The 18,104-nt window shown below is 39.6% G+C and overlaps 1 protein-coding gene across 1 annotated transcript in view; it reads right to left on the bottom strand.

Annotated features, from left to right (window-relative positions):
• LOC115798403 (IgGFc-binding protein) overlaps window positions 1-18,104 on the bottom strand; it is a 40,685-nt gene that overhangs the window by 10,634 nt on the left and 11,947 nt on the right. Inside the window, exons 3-27 of the mRNA XM_030755247.1 lie at window positions 16,559-16,699; window positions 14,511-14,789; window positions 14,313-14,408; window positions 14,021-14,186; window positions 13,402-13,802; window positions 12,732-13,308; window positions 12,062-12,645; window positions 10,473-11,025; window positions 9,790-10,388; window positions 9,280-9,437; window positions 8,664-9,064; window positions 8,346-8,542; window positions 7,732-8,127; window positions 7,351-7,634; window positions 6,576-6,853; window positions 6,333-6,452; window positions 6,035-6,219; window positions 5,788-5,948; window positions 4,978-5,229; window positions 4,637-4,796; window positions 4,439-4,541; window positions 4,217-4,341; window positions 1,266-1,269; window positions 307-330; window positions 24-199 (exon numbers count right to left, since the gene is read on the bottom strand). Of these exons, the coding sequence (XP_030611107.1) occupies window positions 24-199; window positions 307-330; window positions 1,266-1,269; window positions 4,217-4,341; window positions 4,439-4,541; window positions 4,637-4,796; window positions 4,978-5,229; window positions 5,788-5,948; window positions 6,035-6,219; window positions 6,333-6,452; window positions 6,576-6,853; window positions 7,351-7,634; window positions 7,732-8,127; window positions 8,346-8,542; window positions 8,664-9,064; window positions 9,280-9,437; window positions 9,790-10,388; window positions 10,473-11,025; window positions 12,062-12,645; window positions 12,732-13,308; window positions 13,402-13,802; window positions 14,021-14,186; window positions 14,313-14,408; window positions 14,511-14,789; window positions 16,559-16,699 (6,420 nt within the window). The remainder of the gene's footprint in view (window positions 1-23; window positions 200-306; window positions 331-1,265; window positions 1,270-4,216; window positions 4,342-4,438; window positions 4,542-4,636; window positions 4,797-4,977; window positions 5,230-5,787; window positions 5,949-6,034; window positions 6,220-6,332; window positions 6,453-6,575; window positions 6,854-7,350; window positions 7,635-7,731; window positions 8,128-8,345; window positions 8,543-8,663; window positions 9,065-9,279; window positions 9,438-9,789; window positions 10,389-10,472; window positions 11,026-12,061; window positions 12,646-12,731; window positions 13,309-13,401; window positions 13,803-14,020; window positions 14,187-14,312; window positions 14,409-14,510; window positions 14,790-16,558; window positions 16,700-18,104) is intronic.

Below are 18,104 nucleotides of genomic sequence, written 5' to 3'. Positions count from 1 at the left end.
TTGTGGATGTTAATTTTACGTACATAAATGTTGTTATATGTCCGTCCAAAATAGAGAAACGGTCTTAGCAGGGCAATCTGTGGAGAACTTCCATCATCTGACAGAGAACTTGCAGTTCCAGATATTGGGTAAAGAGGTCCTAAGAAGCAATTAGGTAGATCATGAAGAAATGAACACAAATATGATGTTGTATATCGTCCTATAATAGGCCCAGTCAGGATTCTGCAAACACACTCTATAAATAAAACATTATATTTACTTATATTTATTTATACTTGAAAGAGTTTTCAAAAGATGCAAACTTACTGACAACCTGAGCAGTCACTACACCTGTACATGAAACAAAAAACCAGATGAGTAAAATACATATTAGAAAATGAAGACAATTTTTCCAAGAATGCATAATTTTATTTCAGACTCAAAAAAGTGATCACTTAGGCAAAAAATAAACATACAATAGAGTTTATTAAAGGCACATAAATAAAATTACTTACTTGTCATTCCCATGAGCACAAGAAACATGATTTGATCTGCCATCCTGTCAAATCACTTCTCTTCATTTAACAGAGAGAACTTCTTACTTATTTATAACCCAAATACAGAGCTAAATTTGAATGAATCTGATTGGTTAATACTAGCAAAATAATTTGACAAGGATTTTTAATAGCATTTTAATTTAGGCTGTCAGTCTCACTCATTCTTTTGAGACTGCAGGGGAGAAACAAGGCTTTATATAGTCAAGGCAGGTACAGAACCATAAACAAGACTGGAAGTTACAGAATGACTCACTTGCTTCATCATTTGTGTTTGTTGTCCTTTAATGGTTTAAACTGGTGAAAGAAAATGTACTTTTTTGTCATGATCAATAAATTGGTCATTTCTGTTGTACTTTAATATTAATCACAATAGTAAAAAAATGCTCAGCATAAAGTTTGGACAATGTAACCTAATACTCCACCAAAGTTACCGTTGTGGTTATTAGTCAAGCAGTAACTTTAACAGCCATAGATATTGATCTCTGACAGATGGGTTACTGCTGGAACACAGTAAATCATTCTCAGAAACATCTCAGGTTTTGCAGAAAGAACAAAGAGAAAACATTCACTGATTCCTGCCGTCTGAACACACAGCAGAAATCAGTGAATGTTTGCTGCTGCTGGTGGTGTACTGGTGTGGAGGATAGTATCTTGACACAGTTTGGGCCTCTCAGTCATTGTTTAAACACCACTGCTGACCATGTTCGACCCTTTCTGACCATAGTGTACCGATCTTCCAGCAGAAGAACACGTCATGTCACAGATACTAACGGGACTTTCCTGAGATTTGATGTTGCCATGAGAAGGATCAATAACAAACCATTTCAGTGCACAAAAAAAGTTTTTTCACTGTTAATCATCTGCAGAGCATGATTTCATGTTTGTGCTCTTACCTGTATGCCCGCTTTTGTCGTTGAAGAGATTTCAAGCATTATACATGTATTATAGCAGACATAATGGCACACCACTTTTGTTAAGGACTGGTATGTGGCTCAATCCTTAAATGGTTGTTGCCATTTAGGAAATAATTTACATATAAAATGACACCTAAAGCAAGAAAACAAGCACTATTTATTAACTCATCACCAGTGGATCTCAAAGAGCAGCACCTTATTGTTATGGATTTGCAAGAGGAGAGTCCAAATGCAGACAATGAAGGCAACAGAATAAACTGAAAACACACCTTTATTTAAATCAAAATAAAACAGGAAGTCACTAACAGTTAGAGAACACCCCACTTGCAGTAAAAGAACATAGGGGAGAAAGTTCAGAAAAATTACATAAACAACAACAACAACAACAAACCCTGAACAGAATTTAAAGTGAAAAAAAACAAAAAAAAAAAAACAAAACAGAAATTAAGAACTAAAGATTCCAGATGCAAGAAAATCAAATAATGAACAAACATTCAAAATCCACAAAACTCAAAACTCTGAGTCCAGGACCCAGGACCACGATACTTTCTTCCTGTCATGCTTTTAGCACATCTTGAGCACAAATCAGGGTTTTATAAGAGTCTTAGAATGACATGTTTTTTTATCTGCATAAATAATAATAATAATAAAAAATAGAAAATAAAGTTTTATTGTTAATTCTTTGTGATTCCACTCAGGCTCACAATGAAAATGTGATAATAGTGGCAATATTGCAAAAAGTATTTTTGATCATTTTTGACCCTAACAGTTAGCATGGACATGTAGAACATCTTGTAAAAAAGAAGCTACATTTTATCATGTCACTAATGTTGCATTGTTATATCACTAACATGTTAATGTTTTATTTTGTTTAATGTTTAATTTTATGGTCCTGTTTTTTTCAGAATTTTTATGATAGTGTTTGTTGTACTAGTTTTACAGTTTTACAGTTTTTGCATTTTATGGTGAGGTATGAGATATTTGATCTTTTTATTGTCCAGGAAGAGAAGGGGAGCACCCTGGACTAGTTAAAGATGAATGTTTTTATCAAAATCCAAGTGTTATTAAGCCAAGCCTTGTTTTGTTCTCAAAGAAAGTCATTATGTCTTAAAGTTTCCACAACTCAGTAAACATGGAGAGGTTGGTTCAACTTGGTGAACAATCAATAGGGAAAAGCATTTCACCAGATGAGTCACTGATATGTTCACTGATTGTGAAACGTGACAGCAGAGACATCAGATTGTGTACAAATATCTTAATTACAAAAATGAAAATCCATGTAAATAATGAGTGTTACAGCTAAAAAAAAATACAACCCCCAATTTGGCCTTTTCTGACTGACACAGTCAGTCAGACTGACACACACACACACACACAAACTTCTCCTTCAATCCCTGATTAAGTATGGCTATGTGACACTTACTGGAATTTACAGACAGAACACGTTTTATTGCAAGGTCTTGCCAGAGATAAGAATTTGTGAGATAAACCTCACCAAATACCAGCTTTTTAATGATTTTCCAGCATGTCAACTTTTTATGACGTTTGATTACTGATAAAGCAAAGCAGAAATAACATGTAAGGATATTAAGTTGGAGCTCAAACAGTAGGTCCCCAGTTTATTTTAATGCATGTATTGCTTTATTATGTTGTGGTGTTGGTTGTGTGAGAGACAAGGATATTTTGCACAAAATGCCTTATTTAATCCTTGCAGAATTTAAAGTGTTTATTTTGCATCAGCAAATGTTCATGGATGTGCCTCGCGTTCTTAGTATGACATGTTGCACAGAGTATTGCAACACTTATTTGCTTTAAACTGCAGTGTCACACAGGTACAAAGCCACAGTCTGATTATTGTTTATAAGGTATTCATTCTTCCAGTTTGCTTTGCTCTTCATTTTCTTCATTTACCCTGCATTACACATAATTGTGTTAAAAATTACATAGAGTTAATTATAAAAATCTTCACAGAAAACCCAAGTACAGATTAATCTTAACAAAAATGAATATAACAAGTAGATTTAAACTTCACCCTTTTGATTTAAAGCAAAGTTACCTTTCACCTTACCACAAATACAGAATCACACCTCATGTCACGGTGAGGGGCTGTGTGTGGAGGGAGAGGACCCAATTGCAGGACATACGCAGACTTCAACTAAACTTGGTTTATTTGCAGGGATACAAAATCCCAAAATCTCAACCAGGGCAGAACAAAAGCAAAACAAAAGCCTGGGAGAAAGCCAAAACACACAGCTAGGAGGGGAACACTGGGGAGACAATGACGACGACACGACAATGAACAAAGGAAGACTCAGGGCTTAAATACACACAAGGGGATTAGGGCAAGTGGAAACAACAGGGGGCGACAGGTGAACCAAATGAACCTAATGACAAAGGGGAAGCAAAACTAAACACAAAGCACAGGGAACACGAGACTGTCAAAAAAAAACAGGAACTGACTAAACATAACAGACGCAGACCTAAGACTGAAAACTTGACAAGGAGAACATGCACAAAAAACAACAAGGGAAACTAAACAACATACTCAAAAAACAATATAACACTAAGAAACACTAAGGAACATAACCTAAAAAGTATAAAAAGAAGGCTACACAAAAGAATGCTGGGCCACCAGCCCAGGACCATGACATCTCAAGGAAAAGGTCACTCAGATAAAAAGTACTATTTGAAAGTAAATGAATAACAGATGATTTAAAAAGCATGGATCATTTTGTTTTATCTCTAAATTTGTGGCCGTCTGTGGACTGGAGCTTTGGCAGCGAATCGCTTGACCAGCAGGGCTACCAGCAAGCTGGCTAGCAGCACACTGGCGAGCAGGGCTACCAGGGGTGTCAGCTGGCCTAAACCACTGCTTGATTGCATCACTGGGTCTGCAAGAGAAGAATCAAAGTTTATATTTAATGGATATTAAGCTTTATGTCAGCCATAAGAATGTAAGATTATGGAGACATGAGAGATTCACTGTACCTCTGCTGCCTTTATTTGAAAGAAGTGGTCCAAGTGAGATGGATGCAGTGTCATGGAAAACCGCATCCCTCCGAACTCGCCTGTTGTAACCGGGGTAACAGCGCTGCAGGGAGAAAAAAAATGTTTAGTAGCTTCTTTTGCTATAAGGGTATAAACTATAATCTCCCAACAATAAGACATAAAAACAGTGGTACATACCGCTGTGCAATTGTTGTGTCTCAGCAGACACAGGTGGACGTTGCAGTGGATGTAAATGGATGAATAGTTGGTAAAAGTAAACATCCGGAAGGAAAATCGAGCCGCATTGGAGACGCCATTCTGAATCAGCTCTACTGTACCATCGGCTTGATTGGGACACCTGAAAGACAGGGAAAGATGTAGAAGTTTAAATATCCCAGACTATAAAGTAAAGCTGCAGAGTTAATTATGAAGAGAGGGTGAAGGAACTGAAGAGAGGTGTGTCTACTTTCAAGTTTTTGGCAAACAAGAACAAGAAATCTGTGTGTTAAAACAAGGTAAAGTTGCAAAAGTTCTCTTACTCTGCAACAATGAGATTCCAGCGGACGGGGTAGTTTGCCAGGTTGACTGGTGTGGCCCAGCAGGAGTCCAACACGGTGGAGATCTGGCGTTGATCAACTTCTTCTGCTCGCACCTCCACATATAACCTCTGATCGATTTCCATTTCTATGTTTCTGTCGCTGCTGAGGGGGAACTGGAAGCCAGAGTCCTGGAAGGGGATCATTCTCATACGGTACTGTCCATTGCCAGTTGCGATCTTCTTCCTCACAATGCTATGAAAACATAATAATTCCACAAGTAAGTTGACTGCCAAATGTGAATTGATTCTCCTCTACAGCTACTCAATAATTAAACTTTCATTAAAAAATAATTAAACAGTTGTGATTACAGTCAAGTTTCTATTCAGTATGTCCTCCAGTCTGAACGACAATATCAGTCACTTGTTCCAAAACAATCTACATGACCTCCTACATTTGGATTCGTGTGTCATGTCAGTCATTTTCCCATGTAATGTGACTTCATGCCAAAATATCCTTCAGTAAAATACTGAAGGGTTTGGATGAATGGGGCATGTTGTATAAAATCCTTAGAATGCTCAAGTACTGCAGAGAAGTGCTGTATAAGAGCCAGTACAAGAGGTCGCTTGATTTTAAGTAGCTTGATCATAGAGCATGAGCATTTAAAATAAGTTATCAAAAGATATCTGAGGTGCACATGTTGCTCAACTATATCTAATATTGGTATATTCAAAAATCTAATATCTAATCTGATGCTGGAGTTAAGGAACCTTTCAAGTATTGTATATAATGCATAGGAGATGGAATTGTCACCTTTCTACAGGGTTGATGCCCACAGCCATAGATAGGGCCTGATTCAGAGGGTATTCACAGCAGAAACGAAGATTGATGCTTCTCTGGCGGCTAATTAGACCTTCATTAGGATCCACATTACCCTGGATGGTGTTCTCATACATGAAATGTGTTCCGTTGCTCTTAAATTAAAAAGAAAAAAATGCAATTTATCATTTTTTATGCAATAATAGTCAAAATCAATAATACTTTTGTCTGTGGAGTGTACCCTGAGAGCTGTCCCACACAGATGGTTGTCATTGTCAAAGTGGAACACCAGTTGTCCATCCCGAAGAGTCCCGTTGCAGGATTCATCTCTGAGGTGGAGGACATCAGAGGGGAAGCCAGCCTCAAATAGCTGACAGCGGGACACAGACATGGTGCCTGAGCTACTGGCACAAGTGATGGTCGAGTCTGTTAATACAAGTTTAAAAAGAAGACAGGAATATAAAGAACTTGTTACTTCAGTGAACTAAAAATAAAACAGTGTTTAAATAGGAAAAAAAAAAAAATAGGAGCTCCCTCACCATAGCTATCATTGTTGCGCCGATCGTGGTGCTCATCACAGAAACAGCCATAGATACCATCCTTCTTACCGCACCACTCATACTCTGTGCAGTTCAGCTGTTCACAGGGGTCAGACCCATCTGCAGAAACAAAGGGATGCTATAAGAAGTCGTCAAACTAAAAGAAAGCAAAACTTTTCCAAGACAAATTGACAAATGAAAAGCTCTTTAAAGACACCCCTTAATTATCCAGTGCAAACATACCACAATGCAAAGCAGAGCGCCACTCAGGGATGTCCAGCTCCAGAACTGAGCAGGTTCTCTCATAGGCTGAGACAGCAGAACACAGCATGCCATTGGCTGGAGTGTAGAGGCAGAGGTCATAGACGCAGGAAGTGAAAAATGGCTGGGGGTCAGAGTGCAGGTGGCAGGCACTGAATGGGCCGCTGGTGTTGGTGATGACGCTGCAGAGTTGGGAGTATTCTTCTCTAAAGGTGCAGTCATTCAGGTCATTGCCACTTCTTTGGTCAGTGGATCCACATCTAGAAAAGATTATATTTTTAACACTTGGGGGGACATTGTATATTTTGTCAAAATGTACAATACATCTCTACACATTCAAACTCCCAACACGACAGTTTGTTTATTACAAAGAGGGGTGCTCTGACCCCCAGTTTGTCAGATTTTAACACTTGGTTGGGACCCCTTGATGTCATATTTGAACGTGCTTGTTAGACGTTGAACATAAAGGGAGGTTCAGCAACTCATGATGGCTTTTGTGAAAATAAACCTATTCACAAATTTAACCACGTTATTAAAGCAAATCCTGAAAAATTTGTTAAAATGATGATGAAGACCTAATTAGTAGCTTCAGTTGTATCTAAGAGTTCTAATCAAACACTACTCTTCTCTGTAATGTAGTTGTGTGGTGTGTAAATGTGTCAATCTTCAAGGGCAAAGCAAAACTTGTAAAATGTGTATTAAATTGTGAGGTGGTGCGGCTCAACAAGAATATCCTAAACAAGTTCAAACAACTCACCCTGCTTGGCTTCTCGATGACTTCCAACTTTGTCCAAAGTCATGGTCATTTTGTGCCAGTGTGCCATTGGGTGAGGCTTTGTCATCTGCAGAATTGCCATTAAAGTTTCCACACATACCAGTGACTCTGTTTTGACGGTTCTGGCCGATTCTGACCAGCAGAGTACTCTGACCGTCAAACTGAACTGTCAAGTCACCTGCATTGACAGCTATGTAGCTGCCTTGCCTCACCACCTCAGCCAAGGTTCCTGCAGTGGTGGGAAAAGACACTTCTCTCCCATTTACCTAGTAGAACAAGGGATTTGAGAGACACATTTGAAGTGGGGAAGTTCCTGCTGTGCAGGTGTTCACATGAGAGAAATGGAGAAAGATTAGCATTTACCTTTATTCTTTTATTGGGTCCAATCCTGATGTACACACTCTCTGGTTGATTTGAGAGGTATATGTCCACTGCAGACACAAATGACACACGGTTGTTGCCACGGTGATTGTTGGTGGCTATGACCTGAAACTGGGTTTCATTGGTGCGATGGCTCGTGCTCTCAGTGATGATGTAGGAGCAAGTTCCCTGGAAATGAGCCAGTGCTCCATCATAGGTGATGTAGTGTGGGTCCCCCCACACAGTGCAGGTAGACATGGCATCGTAACAGCCCAGCTGGCCATTTCTGATGGTGCACTGTTGTGCAGGAGTGCAAGATACAGCAGAGCATCTCAGGTCATTGGGAGCATGACATTCACATCTCTGGGAGCAACCATCTGTCCAGAAGGACTCACCAGCCTGGGTGAGAAAAAGTAACATGTGGATGAAAAATGATCACAATAAGTTTAGACTACATTACCAGGGCTTACTGAGAGGAAATGGGAATGAGATAATTAAACTGTTGTCTACTGCACATTGTAATGCATTTACTTTTGTTGGGTTGTCATTGTCAATTATCTGCTCAATTTTTTTATGAAATTAAGGCCTGAAAAAAATTGTGCCTTTGTAGAACTTACATTATAGTAGAATCCATGATACTGGCAGCCACATCTTTCCTCAGGGACACATATGGGCCCACTCCTAGAGAAGCCTGCGTCACAAAAACATCCCTCAGAGCAAGCCTGCTCACAGGTAGCATTGGTGCTGCTGGTGCAGGTGTGGTGACAGTCAGTACCGCACAGCTCATAATGGCTGTTGGCTGGACAGTCAAGTCCTGAACAAATGAGAAGAAATAAAAATCAATCATTAAACTTAACCCATATCTAGAAAAAAAAACTTCTTTGATTGTCTTACACTTCATACTCTATAAACAACACAATGACTGGTTGACTCACTGCAGGTGGTATTCTGTCTCCAAGGGTAGATTCGAACATTAGCAGACTGACAGGCAATGACATATGATTCAAGGGCCCTGCACAAAAGATCATGGCCTTGATTTCCCGACACACATACGTCAAACACACAGTCACTGAAATATGGTGCTGGGTCCACCACCTCGTGGCAGAAACTGAAGGGACCATCAGCTGCCTGGATCACCTCACACTGAGCTCTGGCAGGCTGTTCATTGGCACAGCGTGGACAGGAGGAGCCACAGCCATCGCTGCAGGTGTAGTTGCCTGGCACCTTCCAGGCTTGCCCAAACTCATTTGGAGATGTGACTGTGATTCCAGATGGTGTGTTGAAGTCATCGTTTGGATTTCCATTGAAGTTTCCACAGAGTCCACATGTTTTCCCTCTAATGATGATAATGATAAAACACATCGGTTTTACTGTAGGCAGGGTTATCAGTCCTGTATTACACCCCCAAAAGCCCATTCTGAGCCAAGAAAAACCCTGTACATTGCAATTATGTCAGAAAAGTGTAGTGGTCCAAGACCTTGAACTCCTTTAACATGTGAGTATGTGAGTCATTGCAACAGCTGAGTTTGAACTGTGATGAATGACAGATACCTGTAGTTTGGAGGCACAGAGACAGAAACTGTACTCGATCCATCGTACATGACGCTCAGGCCAAAATCAGCAATGACAAAAGTTTGATATCCACTTGCAAAGATAGATACTTGACTTCCATTCAGCAGAATTGGTAAATTTTGTGTTATTCCATTTACCTATGGATAATGGAAGAACAAATTAGAAAATACAAGAATATTTCATTTATTGCACTGACATATTATTTTTTATGCAGCCTTTATTAATATTGATATGTAAGAACTATTGGTATTAGTGTCCCATACATGCAAAATGTTAGCTCACTTCCTCTTGTGAGGAAACTTTGTAATGGCATGACTGCTTCCAAACTACTTTGGGAATATCTTTAGCTTTCCTCTACAGCAGTTTCTTGTTGGCCATTCCCCAACAATACTTTGCATTTTAGTTTGCTCATCTGCCACTATCTGTGGCTTTAAGTATTGTTTTTAAAGATGGAAAAATCAAAAATTGTTCAGAATTAGTACAGCTTACCTCTACCCTACCCAGGTTGTATCTCGACATGTGCACTTGATAGCCCCACACATTCACAAAAACTTCAGCTGTGATTGAAACTGGCAACCCACTCCAGGCCTCATTCTTAGCTTCCACAGAAAACTGATTGAGCCCATCGGTGGCATTGCAAAGGGTCGCCAGAACATAGCGGCAGGTTCCCTGGAAGTCATAGGCCTTCCGATCAAAGGTGAGATAGTGAGGGTCTCCAGAAGCAGAGCAAGTGCCACGAGGATTGGAATGGCAGCCAAACTCGCCCTCCACCACACGACAGGACTCCTCGGGGCCACAGGAGTTGGGAATACACTGGACGTTCCCTGTAACGCCATTACAAGTACATGAGCTCTGACATTGTTCGCCATCCCAGAACTGTTCACCAGCTTGGCGATAGCGTCCTTGGTGGTAGCATCCACAGGCTGTTGGTGGAACACATTGGTCGCCATTAAGGACAAAGCCATTGTCACACTGACAACCTTCCTGGCACACAGTGTCACAGGTGAAGGGGAAAGAGAGGCTGGGGCAGGCAGAAGGACAAGAGGTTCCACAGAGTTCATAATGGCTGTGTGACGGGCAGGTTAGCTCTGGAGAAAAAACAAATACAATTAAAAAAGGTGTTGGAAAACATGTCAGTCCAAAATGAATTCAAAAAGGGGGTGAGCACTTACCACAGCCAGTTGAATTTCTCCATTGTCCCAAGGCAACACCCTTCTCTTGGCACATAAGTGCATAATCGCGTAGGACCTCACACAGAGTTGCTGCTGGATTGCTAGAACCCCTCATGATCTCCACACATTCATCCACCTGCTGCCGTGGCTCAACCACAGACCAACAGGGTACAAATGGCCCATGTGGTGAGCTGAGAATGCCACAGTACTCACTAGAACTGTAATTAGCCACAGAATTACGGTTTATGCTTTCCACACAGTAAGCAGCTAGAGAGCCATCTCGCCAGCTGTCTCCAAAGTCCTGAGAACTGTTGACAAGGACGCCACTGGGTGTGCGGAAGTCATCATGTGGATTACCATTGTAGTTACCACAGAGTCCACCCAGTGAACCATTGTAGATGCCGGGAGCAGTGATACGGACAAAGTGAGGCCAGACAGTCTGCACAGTTACACCAAAGGAGGTGCGAAGGATGACACTGTAAATGCTGCTGTGGAAGATTTGGATTCCATTGGATCCTGTGCTGAAAGGCAGCCTGATCAGCTGGCCATCAACCTATAGGACATTTAAGCAGGCAGTGTTAAAATGTTTTTTTTGTTTTGTTTTGTTTTGTTTTGTTTTGTTTTGTTTTGTTTTGTTTTGTTTTGTTTTGTTTTGGGAAAAACAAGAAATCTTCATTCAAATTCTTACAAAGTATATATATTATGTGTATGTGTGTGTATATGTGTGATCTCAAAACAACCGATGGCATCACATATACATTATGTGTACATGTATGTTGTTGTTTGTAAAGACATTTTGCTAAACAATTTTTAGTGCAGTTGCACTTTGGAGTAACTGGAATGTGTCATCATGTATACCATTAATTAGTGTTCATCAAATAATAACACTAATAGTGTCTGTAGCTGATTCCTTTGTCTTGCACAATGAACATTTAGCCTGCATAGAAGACTAGATATAGGTTTTCATTATTCTTTTGTTTGCTGTTTATGAACAGCCATTTTGCCATCTGACTATATACAGTGATATATATAATGAAGATAAAAAATAAGGAAGAATAATATGATAAATTAACATAGGCTGTATCTTCATAACTGAGTGACGAGAACAAGCACTGAAGACCTTGCAATAAATTGCCCACAGGGCGGGTTTTTGCACTATTAATTTAAGTATACTGTAAAACAGGGAATATATCCCAAGATGTATAGAAACAGCAATGGAAAGCTGAATGAGAGTACTTAAGTGTTTCCTTGTCCATTTCATCTGGTGTAATATTCCAGTTACAATAAACAGTGTAGAATGATGTACAAATAATTATGGATTAATCTCTACCTAGTGATTAATTAATATAGTAGCCTATTTCCTAAGCATTTTTGAGCACATAATTGTCTACTGTACAGAGAAGGAGTTATTAGTGGTAACTACGTATGACTCTGATCAGGTCATTCCTGATTTGTTCCTCCTTGATTCTTTAGCTTCTAAGCAAGTTTATTGTGTCTTTTTTGTAAAGTGTTGTGCCTTTCCAGGGTGCTTAAACTCACTTTAACACGTTTATCTACATTGGCTGTTTTAAGATATTTCAGTGATTTACCTGAACTTTGCCATTAATTTCTATCTGAATGGAGACCTGTGTCCCTTCTGCTTCAAACTTTAGCACATTGGAAAAGCCTTGCTGGCCTCTTGGTACTTTTTCTGCTGTCACCGTGAAGTGAGGGTGACTGGAAAGTCCTGTAACTTTGGAAAGTGTCAGTTGACATGCCCCAGGATACTGATATGTCAGTCCATCAAACATGTGATATGACCCTGGACCCCTTATCCAACATGCTGCATAGCTATTTGGTCTGCACCCTCTTTCTCCATCCTCCACACTGCATGATTCAAGTGGGCCACAACCATGAGAGCGACAAGTCATGGAGCCATAACTGCAGCTGCAACTTCTCCCACAGTCTTCATCTAGAATTACAGTTTGTCCAGAGCGGTAGTAGCGGCCCTCAAAGCTGCAGCCACACTCAGCATGAGGGACGCAGACCCCACCACTGAGGACGTAACCTGAATCGCAGATGCAGCTTTCCTGAGGAGGGAGAGGGCAGTTGTTGGTGGAGTTGGGATTGACACAGGTAGATGGACATCCTGTGCCTTCGGATTCAAAGTGGCTGTTGGCTGGGCAGGGGATTTCTAGGTAGAGGAGAAAACACAGTTCAGATTATTGGTGTTTTACCAAAATCATGTTTTGAAGTAACATAAAAAAGTCACTAACATACCACAAAAGCCAGGTCTCCTCCAGCTTGGTAGCTGGACACCACTTTGTCGACACTGACTTGCGTACACATTTAAGGCTCTACACAGAATTGGCTGGTACCCTCCTCCTACACACAGATCATACACACAACTCTCCGCAAAAGTCTGTGGAGGAAGTTGTTGATGGCAAGGAGCAAAAGGTCCAGAACTGCTCTCGAGGATACCACAGTGTGCAGTATTACTGTATAATGCTCTCTGTTCTGCAGTGCATACAGCACAGGCCAGACCTCCACACTGTGGCTCACAACCAGGCTCATCATCCCCTGATGCTTGCCAGCTGTTAGCAAAAACCACGTCAGAGCTCACAAGCTCGCGCTGGCGGGTTTGAAAGTCATCTTCAGGGCGATTGTTGAAGTTTCCACAAAGGCCACATGTTCCATTCTGGTAAGTGTAGGGCACGCTGATCTGGACATAACTATATGTGTCATAAGACACCACTAAGCCAAAGTCAGTGCTGACAATCACAGAAAAACCTGACTCATAAACCTGCACGGTGCCATTGCTGAGGGAGAATGGAGTGGTTGCAAAGTTTCCATTAACCTGTAAAACACCAGCATATAAAGACAGTTAAAACACACACACACGTAACAAAAAAATATCACAATAAGTACAAACTTAGCTCTTGTTACCAACCTTAGCCTCACCATGACGTCCTTTCACAAGCTCAATTGTGTCATTGTAAACATGCACTTTGACCAGTCGTGTCCAAGAGACCCAAGTGCTGCCTCTGTGCTCATTCTTGCCCTCTACTCTGTAGTAGGGCAGTTCACTATTACATTGTTCAGAGAGAACGTAGGTGCAAGTGCCCTGAAAGTGAAACACTGTGTTGTCAAAGGTGTAGTAATGGGGGTCACCACTTATGGTGCAGGTGCGTCTCTGCACTGTCTGGCATGAGAACTGGAAAGAAGTTGGCTGGCAGATCTGTGAAAAGGAGCATGGCTCGTTGCGGCACTGCAGGCCTGTTGAGGTACAGGTGCACTTCTGCGCACAGGTCCTGTCACTCCAGAAGGAATCACCCAGCTGCACAGGATCACCTTTGTAGAAAATACAAAAAGGACAGATTAAAGGTTTTTGCTTCAATTTGGAAACACTCTTACCAGTTTAACATTCTTCATTTTTAGGTTTTCTGTTATTTTCACAGAGCAAAAATGAAGGAACACAGAGGAGGATTGTCAGTAACTCTTTTTAGTAGAGATTTCATAGAATTTTGTATTGAGCAGTTATGGTAATCACATTCTAGTTCTGGCCTTACCATTGAAAGTACAACCTCTTGATCCATAGTCTGTCCGGAAGGCCCAGCGACCGGGCACATTGACATTGCTGCTGAGGCGAAAATCTGAGAAGCTGCCTGTTGCATTGCTTGAAAATGATCCAGGGATGGTAAAATGGTGAGCAGAATTTAATGTGTCATATCCAGCCTGAAAATTAGATTTTACATTGTTAAAAATAACTGCATGATTATTTTTGGATTTGTACATTTATATGAATGCATTTCACTTGAAGTAAGACATGGCCACAGTGCTTATATTTTTCACAGTTCCAACCTGTATATAACGAGATGTGAGGGCTATTTCCCCGTAGTTCATCAGTACAAATGAGTACCTGCCACCAGATATCAAGACTGCCTGGAATGTTGTTTGCTGAAAAAAGGAGACTTCTTGTTTTTAAAGTATAATATCATGGGTTGCCATTATTCACATATACATCATATTGATTGCCTAATTCAGAAGGAGCTGACTTACTGTTCCGCTAAATGGATAATAGGCCACCTCATACCATGTTGCAACAAAGACCCAGTTAGCATTAAAATTCAGCCCTGGAAAGTACTGATTAATGTCCCGTGTAGCTTGCTGGAGAACACTGCCGCTGGTGTATTGGTTGTGGTAGATTTCACCATTTCCTCTGTTATCCAAATCTGTCCAGAATGGAGCAATGATATCTCTGGGACCATACATTGGAAACTGTTGGGGTACATAGCTATACCACGGCGCATCAAAGGTCAGGTGTCCATTGTTGTTTACCTGGGGAAAAAAAAAAAAACACTCTTGTAAACAAAACAGAGCAGGTACCAAATGCAGGCAGGTATGCACACTCACTGGTGATGATCACTTGTTATTGACCCAACACTGTCCTTCAGGCAGATTTCAAAGAAGGATATGAGAAATGGTACACAAGGGGCCCATGATTTGTCCTATTTTTTACTATCAATGCAACAAGATTCTTGTTGTAATGCTCGAAATCTCTATTTGTTTTGGTGAAAGTATATGAGTGTTGTGCTTTTGTCATGCTTTACTTTAGAGTATGTTTCTTTCTGTCTTTTTTCTGCTTGCTTCTCTTAGAGGTTATACAGGTGTGGCAATAAGTCGCAGCAAAGGAGTGCACCTTAACCTTGAACACTGTGTTTGATGCTGGGAAGTGAAGTCACAGAGGCAATGTTATCACTGTGAGAAGCTGCAGAGGCATCCCTTCCTTATCTTTTTTGCAAAGGATATTGTTTGAAATGCACCTATAAAAGACAGCTCAAGACACTGCCCCAATGAGCGTTCTCCATGAAATGTGAGCAGCCACACACCAATGGGCTAGAACTGTTTATGCCCCTTTAACCCCTTCAAAAAGTATTGTATCATTTTTATTTCACAATAACATCCAATTTATATCCACAAACATGTAATTATGCATGATATACTATGATATAGTCATGCTGCCTAGCATCCACCTAACAACAGATTAAAAGCCCCAACCAAAAAACATGGACATGTATTAATTTATAAAATTTAGGAAGAACATTAACACCTCAACAGCGGAAGAAAGCCCAGCAGCATCTCTATTTCCTGAAGGTCCTCAGGAGGATCAGTCTGAGGAGGGAGCTACTGACTGCATTCTACCACTGCTCCACTGAGAGTGTGCTGACTTACTACATTTCTGTGTGGTTCAACAGCTGCACCATGGCACACAAGAAGGCTTTACAGAGGGTAATTAACAATGCCCAGAAAATCCTCTCCCCTACCTGAAGGACCTCCACAACACCCTTGTTACATGAGGGCACACAGCATGCTGAGAGACAGCACACACCCAGGACACCGGGTGTTTGAACTTCTGCCCTCCAATAGGAGATTCAGGGCTCTAAAGGTGCAGACTAATAGACTAAGGGGCAGCTTTTACAACAAGGCAATGGCCCTGATCGATGCTAACATCTTACTTTATCTGATCAGCTGCCTTTTAAATGAATGACAAGTGACTGAAGAGTGATTTTATTTATTTATTTTTTATTTTATCGCTGTGTGCCTATGTTCCACAGATGTGGACAACTTTTACTGTAGCCATAGATGAATGGCCACAGTAAACAAAGTAAAAAATGGCCCCATGGCCTTTTGTAAAGTTGCCCCCTGTTGGTCATTAGAAAAAATACATCCCACCGCACAAAATCATTCAAGTATTTATTTAGATGTTGGGTGGAAATGATAAGGAGACTCCTTCAGACAATACAATGTGAGTAAAGACCTGTGAGTAGTTTTCAGTGTCCATGTCGGTCGGGCCTAAATGCACTCTGTCTCTTATCCCTAGTTAAAATTACTTTAATATCATATTTAAGTAAAGTTGAAGTTGAAAATAAATTATTCCTTTCATACCATAATCCATTTTTCCTTTTTCTTTGATGCACATTTACAACTCAGATCTTTAAGTGGTTTGCCAACATGAACATTTTATACTTCTACATTTTGTAACAGCCTTTAAAAAAAAGAAAAAAAAAAGAAGGATTTTTTAGTTTCCCAAATTAAAATTTACTCACATAGATCTGAGTATATGACTGTCCAAAATACAGAAAGGGTCGCTGCAGGACAATAAGAGGAGAACTTCCATCATCTGAGTGAGCGTATGTTGTTCCAGAAATTGGGTAGAGAGTATCTTGAATGAAAAAAAGAGGATTTGTCTTATTGTCTTATACTTCAAACACATTGATCACTGTATGCTGTACCTTTTTTATATGCCTGTAAAATTATGTTTTAAAACTTTATATACATAATGTAGTTTATAATAAATGAACACAAATAAATACTGAGTTGAATGCCATTCATTGTAACAATCCAGCACTTAAGAAGTCTTTTAACTCACCAGATGCCACAGGAGCTGCTGTATGACAAAAAACAGATAAATGAATACATACATACACAAATAAATATTGTTTAAAGCTACTTGCTGCAATTAATAAGAAAACAGTGAATACAACAATATATAATTTTTATCCATTGATATTGGGTAATTTGGTATCATTTTGAAGCAACATAATAGCTCTGGGACACTTTTTTATATGAGGGCACAGACATATTTATGAAAATGTGATGAAATTATAGTGAAATGCAAGTTTTAACTTATACAATAAACACATACAGAAATCTGAGAATCCTCACATCATTTAAAAAGCAGGTTAATGAACAAGTATTAGACTGAGTTTAATCAATATTTACCTATGATCACCAAAAGCAGCAAAGAAAATAGGCTTTGACCTGCCATTGCTGCCAAGTCAAACCTGCTGAATAAACGTATATAAATTAAAATAAATGACAAAAATATTAAAAGCATTATCTGTGTATATAAATGTACACAATTTGTCAAAAAAAAAATTAGAGCAGAAGACGCTCACAGTAACAGACTAAATAAAAACATTTTATTAAACTTAAAATTTAATAGACTCAATAAACACTCCCCGAGAAGTGGTAAGATATTTTTAATTGAAACATAATAATTTATTACCTCCTCACATCTGCTCACGTTCCTCTCATGTGGAGCTGCAGGACTCCCTGCATGAAAGTTTTTGTACTGTCAGCACTGGCACAATTCCAAAGAATGTCTTCTGTCTTGTTTCCTCGTAACAATGAAACATACTTTTGTGCTTTCAGAACAAAAATAAATGTAACAATAAGTTACAATGTGCTGAAAATTAATTAATGAAAATCAGACATTGCTTTCGATTGTGGTTCAACAGAATTATTTTAAAAACAAACTAATGAAACTGTCCTGGACAAAAATGATGGTACGCTCGATATTTAGGCATCAATGAGAGTGTTATTTTAAAGAATATGTCTTTAAAATTGTAACAAAAAAAAACTAAGCAGGATATTTTTTTTAACAGTTGATCAAAAACCTAAAAATGTTTTAAGTATCAATTGCATCAATTAAGATTTTAAAAATAATGAGGCCTGTACAGGGTGTACACTGCCTCAAGCACTATGACACCTGGGATAGGCTCCAATTAACATTAATATGAGCTAAGAATATTTGTTTGTAGAAGTTCAGGGAAAGCCATTTCCAGTGTCTTTATGTATTGATCCAATCAT

Source organism: Archocentrus centrarchus, chromosome 19, assembly GCF_007364275.1.
Source record: "Archocentrus centrarchus isolate MPI-CPG fArcCen1 chromosome 19, fArcCen1, whole genome shotgun sequence".
Taxonomy (NCBI): domain Eukaryota; kingdom Metazoa; phylum Chordata; class Actinopteri; order Cichliformes; family Cichlidae; genus Archocentrus; species Archocentrus centrarchus.
This window is presented reverse-complemented; position numbering and strand designations above follow the sequence as displayed.